Below are 12,863 nucleotides of genomic sequence, written 5' to 3'. Positions count from 1 at the left end.
GAACTCAGATCCATCTCCTCAAATGAAAAAAGGGGTTTTACGTAGGGGAGGAGGAGCATGTGCTGGGGTGTTTAACTAGGGGAGGGGAGCATGTGGCTGGGCTGGTTGGCACCTTCCCACCAGCATGCATTTGGCCTCGAAGACTGAATTTCTTTTTCCTTGACTGGACTTTTCTGGTTAGTTTTTATCGTCAGCCTGCATTTGGCCTTGTGAGGCTGAATCTTGGCATCTAGACCTTGACTTCCTGGGAAAGACAGCTTACTCACATACTAAGGAGGGACAGAAAGGCCTAATTAGTTTTTTTTGTTTTTTATTGTGAGGAAGATCAGCCCTGTGCTAACATCTGCCAATCCTCCTCTTTTTTTGCTGAGGAAGACTGGCTCTGGGCTAACATCTGTGCCCCTCTTCCTCCACTTTATATGGGACGCTGCCACAGCATGGCCTGCCAAGCGGTGCGTCAGTGTGCACCCGGGATCTGAAACGGCAACCCCTGGGCCACCGCAGTGGAGCACGTGCACTTAACCGCTTGCACCACCAGGCCAGCCCCAGGCCTGGTTAGTTTTGAACAGCAGTTGATTATGTTGAATATGCACAACTGCAGTTAGCAAAGCTTGTCTTAAAGTTTTTGCTCTAGGGAAGGTTTTTAACTCCTCAGTTCTTGGTTTCAGGTGGAAGCACAGCTCCCAGGGTATAACTACTTGATTACTTTCTATTGCCAAAGACAGACCTTATTGATCTTCAAACTCTTATTGTTTAGCTTACACACACGTTTAATTAGTTTTTAAAAGAAGCATACACTTGAGTAATGAACTCCAGGAATATTTCATCACAAGCCCTGGAAGCAAAGATGTTTACCTTCCAGCACAGGTGAGGCAGGAAAGGGTGAAAGAATCTGACTCATGAGGGATGAGATGTTATGCACAATATACATATACACCGGCCACCAAGTCTTACAGAGGATCAGGGAGGAAAACTACAACCACTTGAGGGTAGAGAGAGGGCCTCTGAAGCTCTCAAAAATGGACAGGAGGATGTGGCACAAAGACCTGAAAAGGATGCAAAGGACAGAGAGAACAACAAATGGTGTCATGAGGATACCCTCTCCACATTCACTGTAAACTTTTCTGGTAAACAGAATCCAGATTTATTTTGTGAGATTTCTCTCTTCTGCCTTATAGAAGTCTGGTTAAGGCTGCCAATTCAAGTGTCTACTCTTCTGCTAATCAACTTGCCCAGGACTCCCTGAGTCACAAAAGATAGAAAAATAGTCAAAACTGATTCATCACTGAGCTGTTAGTTCCTGCTACATCGATCCCAGAATATCCTTGGTTTCTATATTTTCATAGCATGGCTTAATTTTTCTTCTAACTCTGTCAATTACCCAATATTCCCATTTTGCTTGAGTTAACCAAAGTTGAATTTCTGTTGCTTACAACCAAAAAAACCCAACTGATATAGGGTAAGTGGTCCAATAGAGGGCATGACAGAGGCTAGAGGAAACTTTTGAAGGTAGCCTGAAATCCAGATACTTTATTTAAAATTATTAAAAGAACATGTATTAATAATGGTCAAAATTGCTGGCTATGGTACAATGACTAATCAATTTCACATTTCTATGTGCTTTAGCTAATTAGCATTTTCTAATGGTTAGGCTGATGATGTTTTATTACTACAAACTGTATTTAAAGTTCACTCTCATATCTCCCATGTTAGAAATAAGAACAAATGAGAATGAACTAAAATAAGACACATTACATGCTACAGGAAAAATTTCAAGGAGCGGGTATGGAGAGTAGCAAATGCTCAACATTACAATGAAATATATTACATGTGAGAATGGCAAAATGTTTAATTCCTGTTCAAGCTGAAATTTAGCAATATAACTTGTAGAAATAAGAGCAGGTTTTAAAATTCTTACACATATTTATATATATGAGAATTATATATTTTATATGAGAATCATTATACATTCTACTATATGATATATAACAGAATACATATAATACAATATATATATTATATTGTGATATATATCTCTCTCACTGAGTCCTTTTTAGTGTTATCATACTACTTTTTGAAAATATTATAAAAAGAATTTGTAAGAACAGATAAGGTTGTGTCCAGATAATAATCAGGATAAGACTACCTAATATTTATCTTTAATATCCAAGATTTTTTCAAACACGATAACTGAACAGAACAAGAAAATTCAGGGAGTTCACCGTGCCACAGGTTAGGTTAACACAAGGTTACTCAACCTCGGCACTATGGACATTTGGGCAGGACAATTCTTTGTTGTGGGAACCAGTCCAATGCACTGTAGGGTGTTTAGCAGCATCCCCAGCTTCTACACACTAGATAGATGTCAGTAGCACCCCTAATCAAAAATGTCTCTTGACATTGCCAAAAGTTCCCTGGTGGGCAAAATTGCTCCCTGGTTAAGAAACATCATGTCCACAACAAAGTAAATACAACTGCCAGCTGTAGGATTCCATTGGGAGTCAGCTGTGATTAGAGTTACATCTATATTTTAGTTAAAAATATATCATGACTAGAACTAAGTTAAATTAATTACACCAGTCTTTGTCTAGAGCCGAGCTGTCAATACAGTAGTCACCAGCCACCTGTGGCTACTCTGAAGAGAGATGTGCAGTAAGTGTAAATATGCACTAGATTTTGAAGACTTGATATGAAAAAAGAATGTAAAATATCTCATAATTTTTATGTTAACTGAACTATTTTGGGTATACTTACTGGGTGAAATATATTATTAAAATTAATTTCACCTGCTCATTTTTACTTTTTTTAAATATGGCTACTAAAAAATTCTAAATTACATATATGGCTCACATTATATTTCTATTGGACAGCAATGGTCTAGAAACTGGAAATGATTTAGCATTATTTTTTAATGAAATAAATTCTTAAGTCTATCAAATAAGCCAAAAAGACTTTGGAAAGCTCTCCACAGCCCTAGGACATTAGCTCACTTTGAGCATCATAACTCTTTATTGTCATGCCTGAATGATTTTTCTGCTTCTTTAAACCAGTTACTTCTATTCCAATGCTTTATTCTCAACGTTTCAGTTGGTTCATCTCTGATTGCTGGTTTATCTTCATGTTGTTCTTCATGACTCTCCTGCACATCAGTCTCTTTCACACACTCAGGACCTTCCCTAGTGGAACGTCGAGATGCTGCAGCTTCCATCATACTTAGAAAATCATAAGCAGGAAAAGGAGGTTTCCATTCCTGAGCAGGTAAAATTGCTGAAAGGAAGATACAATCAAGGGTTAAAGATGAACAGACAAAAAATCATCACATAAATATACTAGAAAATGGTTTATTTTGAAAAACATATTTGTAAGAGTGAAGGCTTTATCAGTTTTACTTATCTAAGGAACTTGATACATTTATCATTATTAGCCATTTTCCTTTTTTTTTCTTTTTTTTTTTTGCTGATGATGATTGGCCCAGAGCTAACATCGGCTGCCAGTCTTCCTTTTTTTTTTTTCCCCTGAGGAAGATTAACCCCGAGCTAATATCTGTGCCTGTCTTCCTCTATTGTGTCTGTGGGATGCCACCACAGTATGATTTGATGAGCAGTGTATAGGTCCGCACCAGGGATCCGAACCTGCGAACCCCAGGCCACCAAAGCAAAGTGCGTGAACTTAACCACTATGCCACTGGGTCAGCCCCCTAGCCATTTTCATTTTTTATATTACATTTGCAAGCTATTACATTCTAGATAAAGGTTAGTATTAATAGGGAAAAAAACAAAAGGTCCATAATCTCACTGCCAGTTAACCCTGTGGAGGTTTTAAAAAACAGCAATATGTGCAATGAGATTACACACAGACAGATACAAGTTAAAATGAAAAAGCCTCCTGCTTCCTTCCCTACCCCTGTCTTTAGCCAAAAGAACTGAAACTATTTTCTATGAATAATTTCAAAACATTTTTGGAACATACTTGTCTAAATAATAAAAAAATAAATATGTATTTCCTTTCACTTTAAAGCATTTTTGTTTTTCAAGCTTTTGATTAACATCCTTTGCACACACCTTTTGAAAACAAGTTCATTTTATAAAAGTAACTGTAGACAAGGAATAATTAAAAATTGCTATAGAATCAACTGTACCTTAAACAGACAGTGATTGGGTAACTTCTTAGATGGGCTTCACGCTAATGAATCTTAACATTATTTTAAAACATTGATCTTTTGAAGAGGAAAACTGATTTAAGCTGATAACATATATATGAGACAAATTAGCTAACTTTTCTCCATTTAGTAGACAGTTTTTACAAAACAATTTTAGAATTTAGTTGCCCATTTAAAATACTATTCTGAGAAATAAACTATATAATTAAATGTGCTAACATTTAAAAAATAAATTCCAGTAAAAGAATCTTTACATTGTTAAATGAAAAAAAATAAAAATAAATATTCATAAAATACAAACTTGAGCATCTCTCTTAAACCAAATAAATATCTTTAAAAGCTTAGGAGATTCATATAAATTCTAATTTCCTAGAGTGAATTAAAGCTCAAACAAAAATCTGCATAAATACATAGGTAGTATATCCATACTCTACTTACTGACATATAATTTCTTCACTCAGACTCAGTTATATGAAATGCTAGTAAATGGAACATCAGCAGGGTATTACATTTAGGCTACCCCTGTAACTGATGTTTCAAATTTCTGTTGCCAGGTTAGCAGATTCAAAAGTGACAAATGAATAGATTATTTTCTTGCATATAATGAATAGGTAGGAGGTTAGAATAACTGTTTGTAGTTTGCAATATTCAGATAAAGTATCTTTGTTAAAGATATTAAGTATCTCTAAGAAAAGTCCAATTTAAAGCATAGCACGTATTTAGCAATGTTTATTTTTTAAAGTAAACACTGCAGCCTAGTGGTCTGAGATGATGACAAAACGCCTGAAACTGGCCATCACAATTCTGCCTATCATTTGCTGAGTGAACCCTACACAGGTCTTAAAGTTTTCAATTGCAAATAAAACTGTACTCTCACCATACATGAGTAATAAATACATTATTATCAAATTAGTAATAATAATAATAATAATAGCTAACATTTATTAAGCCTTCACTATGTATCAGGCATTACCCATTTAATCTTTATAACCCCATGAGGTAAGTACAATTATTATCCCAATTTTATAGATAAGAAAACCAAGGCCTAGAAAGGTCAGGGAACTTGACCACAGTTAAGTGTAAATCTCAAATAAGAATAGCCAGTGATCACAGTTTCACCGAAATTAAGATGTGCAACAAGCAAGCTGAGGCAGACAGCTGTGGCACTGTGTCACAGACCCAGGCTATTCCACGAGAGGCTGCAACACATCAAGAGCCATCACCCAATGAGCGTGAGAGCAGCTCCTGCCAGCATAGAAGACAGCATCCAATACAAAAAAGTACTGCCCAGTTTGCTTTTTCTGTGCTTTAGAGGCTGCTGGAATAACTTAACAACAGGAGCAGTGATACAAAGAAATAATGGAAACCCCTCAAAGAATAAGTTGGCAAAGGCATTCATTAACAAAATTGCAATGGAAGATATACCAGTCTCTCAGGAAACTCAGAAGAATGATTCTGATTCTTTCCTCTTGGTAATGGTTTGAGGTGAAGAATCAAAGCCCCTGAGAATGCTTCTTGTAGGAAAGGATCTTTACACAAATAATGATAATACTTCAGATTTTACACTTGACAAAGTGCCTTTGCATACACAATTTTGATTTTTAAAATAACTACGTAGTCAGAGTAGGAAATATTAATCTCATTTTATAGTTGTAGAGGAGGAAACAAAGAAAGACTTGCCTAGAGCCACAGTCAGTAATCAAAGAGGCTGGGTCATAAGCTCAGGTTTCTGTGTCTTTGAACATCACCACCTGTTTTAAAGCAATTCAATTTGAGAGCTACTCTGGCCCTAGCTACATATAAACCAATCTGACTTAGTGAGAGCCCATGGGGCCTCTGTGGCACAGCAGCTGCACAATGACAACACTCATCTGATTCTGTAAAATAGCCATGCAGATAGAGAAGTGAACACAGACTATCAGAAGAGTTCAAGAGCTACAACTGAAAGCACCCCTATACTGTATGGCTATCACTCAGAGATGAGCGTTAACCACAGAAAGGCCCCCTTCCAGATTACAACTTAAATAAAACAGTCAATTTAATTAAGTAATTTTTCACATTTCCTAGGAAAATATTAAAATTAATAAATTATCTCCAAAAATTACAACTTAAAAATACCATCTAAAAGGACCCAGAATAGCCAAAATAATCTTGGAAATGAAGAACAAAGTTGGAGAAATCAAATTTCCCAATTTACAATCTACTACAAAGCTGCAGTATTCAAGACTGTGCTACTGGCATAAGGCATCTGTGTATTTGACAGATGCAAAAACATGTATATGAATGTTCATAGCAGCATTATTCAAAATAGGAAAAAAGTGGAGACAACTCAAATGTCCGTCAACTGATGGAGCCACAAAACGTGGTCTATCCACACAAAGGAATATTATTCATTCATAAAATTAGGAATGAAATTCTTTTTTTTTTTTTTAAAGATTTTATTTATTTATTTTTTCCCCCCAAAGCCCCAGTAGATAGTTGTGTGTCACAGCTGCACATCCTTCCAGTTGCTGTATGTGGGACGCGGCCTCAGCATGGCCGGAGAAGCAGCGCGTCGGTGCGAGCCCGGGATCCGAACCCGGGTCGCCAGCAGTGGAGCGTGCTCACTTAACCACTAAGCCACGGGGCTGGCCCCAGGAATGAAATTCTGATTCATGCTATAACATGAATGATCCTTGAAACCTATGCTGTGTGAAAGAAGCCAGACAAAAAAGCCACATGTTATATGATTCCATTTATATGAAATGTCCAGATTAGGCAAATCCATTAGTGGTTGCCAGAGGATGGAGGGAGGAGAGAATGGGGAGTGACTGCTAATGGGTATGGAGTTTCTTTTTGGGGTGATGAAAATGTTCTAGAATTCAGTAATGGTAATGGTTGCACGGCCTTGTGAATATACTAAAAACCACTGAATTGTACACTTTAAAAGGGTGAATTTCATGGTATATGAATTATATTTCAATATCAAAATAACATCTATAGGCTACTTAAACATAATAATTAAGTTAAAATTGCCTAACTTAATAGAAATGAAGCAGACCACCTGGGAAGAACAGATGTGCTGCAATGATTGACATAAAATAAAATCAAGTGTCTGATTAAATACATACAAATATACATAACGGTAGATTCACACTATGCATGCTGGCTGAGAGACAATAGAACACCTAATTGGAGTTTGTACACCAGAATTATGTGTATACGTATTCATATATATTCACATACACACACACACACACCCCTTATTTCAGGACTCTGTCATGGAATAGTATCAAAATATGATTATAATATAGTTCATCTGGTAATATAGTTCATCTGGTAAATAATAACAAAATCCTTGGATAGTACCTTAGGAGATTTTTCATTAAATCAAATTTCACACTATTTCCTCAATATACCAACGATTTGGGTTATTACATGTTAACTTATTTAAATTAGAGCAACAGGCATGTTGTTGCCACAACTGTATATAAATTAGCATACACATCTATAACACAAGTATAAATTCACATATGTTTTAGAAAAGTAGAGACTATGGCATTTCATAAGCCAGCATCATAAATTCTGGGCCAGGATCTATTTTCTTGTGGTTCAAAATTCTGGCTCTGGAGTAAGAGAGATCAAAGTTAGAATCGAAGCTTCCTCATTTACTGGTTAGTTATACAACTTTGAACTAGTTACTTAACTCTTCTACAGGTAATAATACTTCACATGACCCTTATGAGAACTACATGAGATAATGCACATGAATCACTTAGCATTGTGCTAGACACCTAATAAACATTCAATAAATGTTGGCTGGAGAGAACTCAAGATGGCGGCGTAGGCAGACTCTGAACTCACCTCCTCCCGCGGAGACAGCCAAGTTACAACTACTCGTGGAAAAATTACCTGAGACAGAACTGAAAACTGGATAAGAGGAACTCCTGAAACACAGGACAATCTTAATTGAGGTGGAAGAGGCAGAAACTCCCTTCTGGAGAGAAAAAACGCTGCCTTCACAAGCCGCCAGCTTCACGGCCACCTGGGAGCTGCCCACAGGTACTCAGCCTCCCTAGAGGTGCGGGGCCCTGAGCCAGGGAGAGGCCCCGCGGTAGGCATTTTGTGGATCCAGCAAAATCGAGACCAGTGGCATAATGTCACTTTGCCTGCTACTAAACCATTGGGGAGTACCCCCAGAAAAGCTGGTTGACAAAGAAATTAAAACCGGCTCTTAAAGGGCCCACGCGCAAACTCACCCGTTTCAGAAAGCATCCTAAAATAACCAGAAAGAAAGGTGCATAGTGCTTTGGTGAAAAGAGACTCACGTGATAGGCCCTGAGTGCATCTCGGTAACAGGTGAGACCTCTCCAGGGACTGGGACATTGGAGGCGGCCACTGTTGTGGCCGGGTGTGGTTGTGCTGACACAGACGCCATTGGAGTTCTCCCTGGGGCCTGCTAGCCCAGGTCTGCCCAACCCACTAGAGCACCGATTTAATCCAGCTCAGCCATGGGCCGGCCCCGAGGCTAAGCGGTTAAGTGCGTGCGCTCCGCTGCTGGCGGCCTGGGTTCGGATCCCGGGCACGCACCGACGCACCGCTTCTCCAGCCATGCTGAGGCCGTGACCCACATACAGCAATTAGAAGGATGTGCAGGTATGACATACAACTATCTACTGGGGCTTTGGGGGAAAAAAATAAACCAGCTCAGCCAGAGCTCAGCCAGGGCGGGCAGCCCACCCTACAGACTGGCCCCACCCAACAACAAGCCCTCAGGCAACTTGTGGGCCTGCATAGATTGGTGACTGGATTCTCTGCAGCCTGGCAACTGAGCCGACTTCAGTGGGGCAGGGCATGCACAGGGAGCAGGTGGAAAGTGTGGGGCAGTGGTGGAGTGTGTGGGGCTCCCGCCGTGCAGAGACTGGGTCTGCTTCAGGAGGTCGGGGCGTGCACACAAGGCAGGACTGTGTTGACTGTGTGTGTGGACCTGTGGGCGGCAGGGCTTGTCAGCTGCAGAAGACTTGTGCTTCTCAAAGACCCACATAGGGGGTTTGCCCCACCTTCCAAAGCCTGAAACAATTGGGTGCTCCCGTGCCTGAGGCCAGCCCCACACAGCTGCAATCCTCAGAGAGCTGACAAGAGACCTAAAGGCTGGAGGCTTATAGCAATTGTAAGCCCCTAAGCCTAACAACCTGCCACGCTGGGGGCCTACTGACTTAAAAGAAATACTGCAACACAAATGTGGTATTAGAACTTGCAGCCAACTGTGCTGGGGCTCCCCACACCTGATAAAGAGACTGAGGGGCCCACAATAACTACAAGCAGCTGAGCATTACAACAGCTGACCAGGAACATAACTCGGCCTCCCTGGGCACCTACAGGGAGGGCAAACAGGCCACAACAGAAGGACACACGTAACCCACCTAGGGGTCACCCCTGGAACATTGAGAACTGAGGGAAGCACACTGCAGGACTCCTAAGGCATCACTTGTATAAAGTCACCTATCCAAGAGCAGGAGACGTAGCTGACCTACCTAATATGTAGACACAAGCACAGGGAAAGAGGCAAAATGAGAAGGCAAAGGAATACATTCCAAGTAAGGTAACAGGACAAAACTCCAGAAAAGGAACTAAGTGAAACAGAAATGAGGAACCTACCAGACAGGGAGTTCAAACTAAGAGTGTTACAGATGCTCACTGATGTGGGGAGAAGAATAGATGAACTAAGTAAGAATGCCAACAAAGAAATGGAAGATATAAAAAAACCAATCAGAAATGAAGAATACAATACTGGAAATGGAAAATTAGCTAGACGGACTCAAAAGCAGAGTAGAGGATACAGAAGAACAGATCTGCAAGCTGGACAAAAGACTAGAAGAAATTACACAAGCTGAAGAGGTAAAAGAGAAAAGAGTTAAAAAGAGTGAGGACAGTCTAAGGGACCTCTGGGACAACATCAAGCTCACTAACATCCGTGTTATAGGTGTCCTGGAAGGAGAAGAGCGAGACAAAGGGGAAGAGAATCTATTTCAAGAAATAATAGATGAAAACTTCCCTAACCTAAGGAAGGAAACAGACATCCAGGTACAGGAAGCACAGAGAGCCCCAAACAAGATAAACCCAAAGAGGCCCACACCAAGACACATCATAATCAAAATGTCTAGAATTAAAGATAAAGAGAGAATCCTAAAAGCTGACAGAGAAAGACAAGTTACATACAAAGGAAACACCATAAGGCTATCAGCTGACTTCTCAGCAGAAACCTTACAGGCTAGAAGAGAGTGGCAACGTATATTTAAAGTGCTAAAAGGAAAAAACTTACAGCCAAGAATACTCTACCCAGCAAGATTATTATTCAAAATGGAAGGAAAGATCAAAATTTCCCAGACAAGCAAAAATTAAAGGAGTTTGTCACCAAGAAACCAGTGCTACAAGAAATGTTAAAGGGACTCATTTAAGGGGAAAAGAGAAGACCACAAATAGGAAAAATTATCTATTTCCATGATAAGAGGGTAATGGATACAAATGCACAAAAAAGAGGTTAGATATGATATCAAAAACATAAAAGGAGGGAGGAGGGGAGTTAAAGAGCAGAGCTTACAGACAGAGGTCAAACTAAAGAGACCATCAGTTCTGTATAGAAGGAGAAAGGAACAGAGAAGGACTACTAAAACACTGAGAAAAAAAGTTAAAAAATGGCAGTAAGTACATACTTATCAATAGCTACTTTAAACGTCAATGGACTAAATGCTCCAATTAAAAGGCATAGGGTGGCTGATTGGATAACAAAACAAGAAGACCCATATATATGCTGCATACAAGAGACACACTTCAGATCTAAAGACACTCACAAACTGAAAGTGAAGAGATGCGAAACGATACTCCACGCAAATGGCAATGAAAAGAAAGCTGGGGTAGCAGTACTCACATCAGACAAAATAGACTTTAAAACAAAAACTGTAAAAAGAGACAAAGAAGGGCATTACATAATGATCAAGGGAACAACCCAACAAGAGGATATAACACTGGTAAATATCTACGCACCCAATGTAGGTGCACCTAAATATATAAAGCAATTATTAACAGACATAAAAACAGAAATAGACAGTAACACAATAATAGTAGGGGACTTTAACACTCCACTTACACCAATGGATAGATCATCCAAACAGAAGATCAATAAGGAAACACTCGCCTTAAACGACACACTAGAACAGATGGACCTAGTAGATACATACAGAGCATTCCATCCAAAAACTGAAGAATACACATTCTTTTCAAATGCACATGGAACATTCTCCAGGATTGATCACATATTAGGCCACAAAACGAGTCTACATAAATTTAAGAAGATTGAAATAATACCAAGCATCTTTTCTGACCACAACGGTATAAAACTAGAAATCAACTATAGGAAGAAAATCAGAAAAGCCACAAATACGTGGAGATTAAACAAAACGCTACTGAACAATGACTGGGTCAACAAAGAAATCAAAGAAGAAATAAAACTACCTGGAGACAAATGAAAATGAAAATATGACATGCCAGAATTCATGGGATACAGCAAAAGCGGTTCTAAGAGGGAAGTTTATAGCAATACAGGCCTATCTCAACAAACAAGAAAAATCTCAAATAAACAATCTAACAATGCACCTAAAGGAACTGGAAAAAGAAGAACAAACAAAGCCCAAAATCAGTAGAAGAAGGGAAATCATAAAAATCAGAGCAGAAATAAAAGAAAAGGAGAGCAATAAAACAAAAGAAAAAATCAATAAAACCAAGAGCTGGCTCTTTGAAAAGATCAACAAAATTGACAAACCTTTAGCTAGACTCACCAGGAAAAAAAGAGAGAAGGCACAAATAAGTAAAATCAGAAATGAAAGAGGAGAAATTACAACAGACACCTCAGAAACACAAAAGATTATAAGAGAATACTATGAAAAGCTATATGCCAACAAATTCGACAATCTGGAAGAAATGGATAAATTCTTAGAATCATACAACCTTCCAAAACTGGATCAAGAAGAAGTAGAGAATTTGAATAGACAAATCACCAGTAAGGAGATCGAAACAGTAATTACAAAGCTGTCCAAAAATAAAAGTCCAGGACCAGACAGCTTCCCTGGTGAATTCTACCAAACATTCAAAGAAGACTTAATACCTATCCTTCTCAAACTTTTCCAAAAATTGAGGAGGGGGGAAGCTCCCTAACTCATTCTAGAAAGCCAACATCACCCTGATACCAAAACCAGACAAGGACAACACAAAAAAAGAAAATTACAGGCCAATATCACTGATGAACATCGATGCAAAAATCCTCAACAAAATACTAGCAAATGGCATACAACAATACCTTAAAAAGATTATACACCATGATCAAGTGGGATTTATTCCAGGTATGCAGGCATGGTTCAACATTTGCAAATCAATCAACATGATATACCACATTAATAAAATGAAGAATAAAGATCACATGATTATCTCAATAGATGCCGAGAAAGCATTTGACAAGATACAGCATACATTTATGATAAAAACTCTGAATAAAATGGGGATAGAAGGAAAGTACCTCAACATAATAAAGGCCATATATGACAAACCCACAGCTAATATCATCCTGAATGGTGAAAAACTGAAAGCTACCCCTCTAAGAACAGGAACCAGACAAGGATGCCCACTCTCACCACTCCTATTTAACACAGTACTGTAAGTCCTAGCCAGAGCA

At 38.9% G+C, this 12,863-nt stretch overlaps 1 protein-coding gene across 4 annotated transcripts in view; it reads right to left on the bottom strand.

The window, feature by feature from the left end:
* Window positions 1–1,510: 1,510 nt before the first annotated feature.
* The window catches only part of TXNDC16 (thioredoxin domain containing 16), a 120,241-nt gene continuing 108,888 nt past the window's right edge, over window positions 1,511–12,863 (bottom strand). For 3 of the 4 annotated variants that reach the window (XM_004426151.3, XM_087448530.1, XM_087448529.1), the window contains one exon: window positions 1,511–3,267. In XM_004426151.3, coding sequence (XP_004426208.2) covers window positions 2,999–3,267 — 269 coding nt within the window. In that variant the 3' untranslated portion in view covers window positions 1,511–2,998. The remainder of the gene's footprint in view (window positions 3,268–12,863) is intronic. The other variant, XM_087448531.1, reaches the window with a different exon arrangement.

The sequence above is a fragment of the Ceratotherium simum genome, chromosome 24 (genome assembly GCF_057802395.1).
Source record: "Ceratotherium simum simum isolate JZ-2026a chromosome 24, ASM5780239v1, whole genome shotgun sequence".
Taxonomy (NCBI): Eukaryota; Metazoa; Chordata; class Mammalia; order Perissodactyla; family Rhinocerotidae; genus Ceratotherium; species Ceratotherium simum.
Note: the sequence above shows the minus strand (reverse complement) of the source record. Positions and strands in the feature narration are given on the sequence as shown.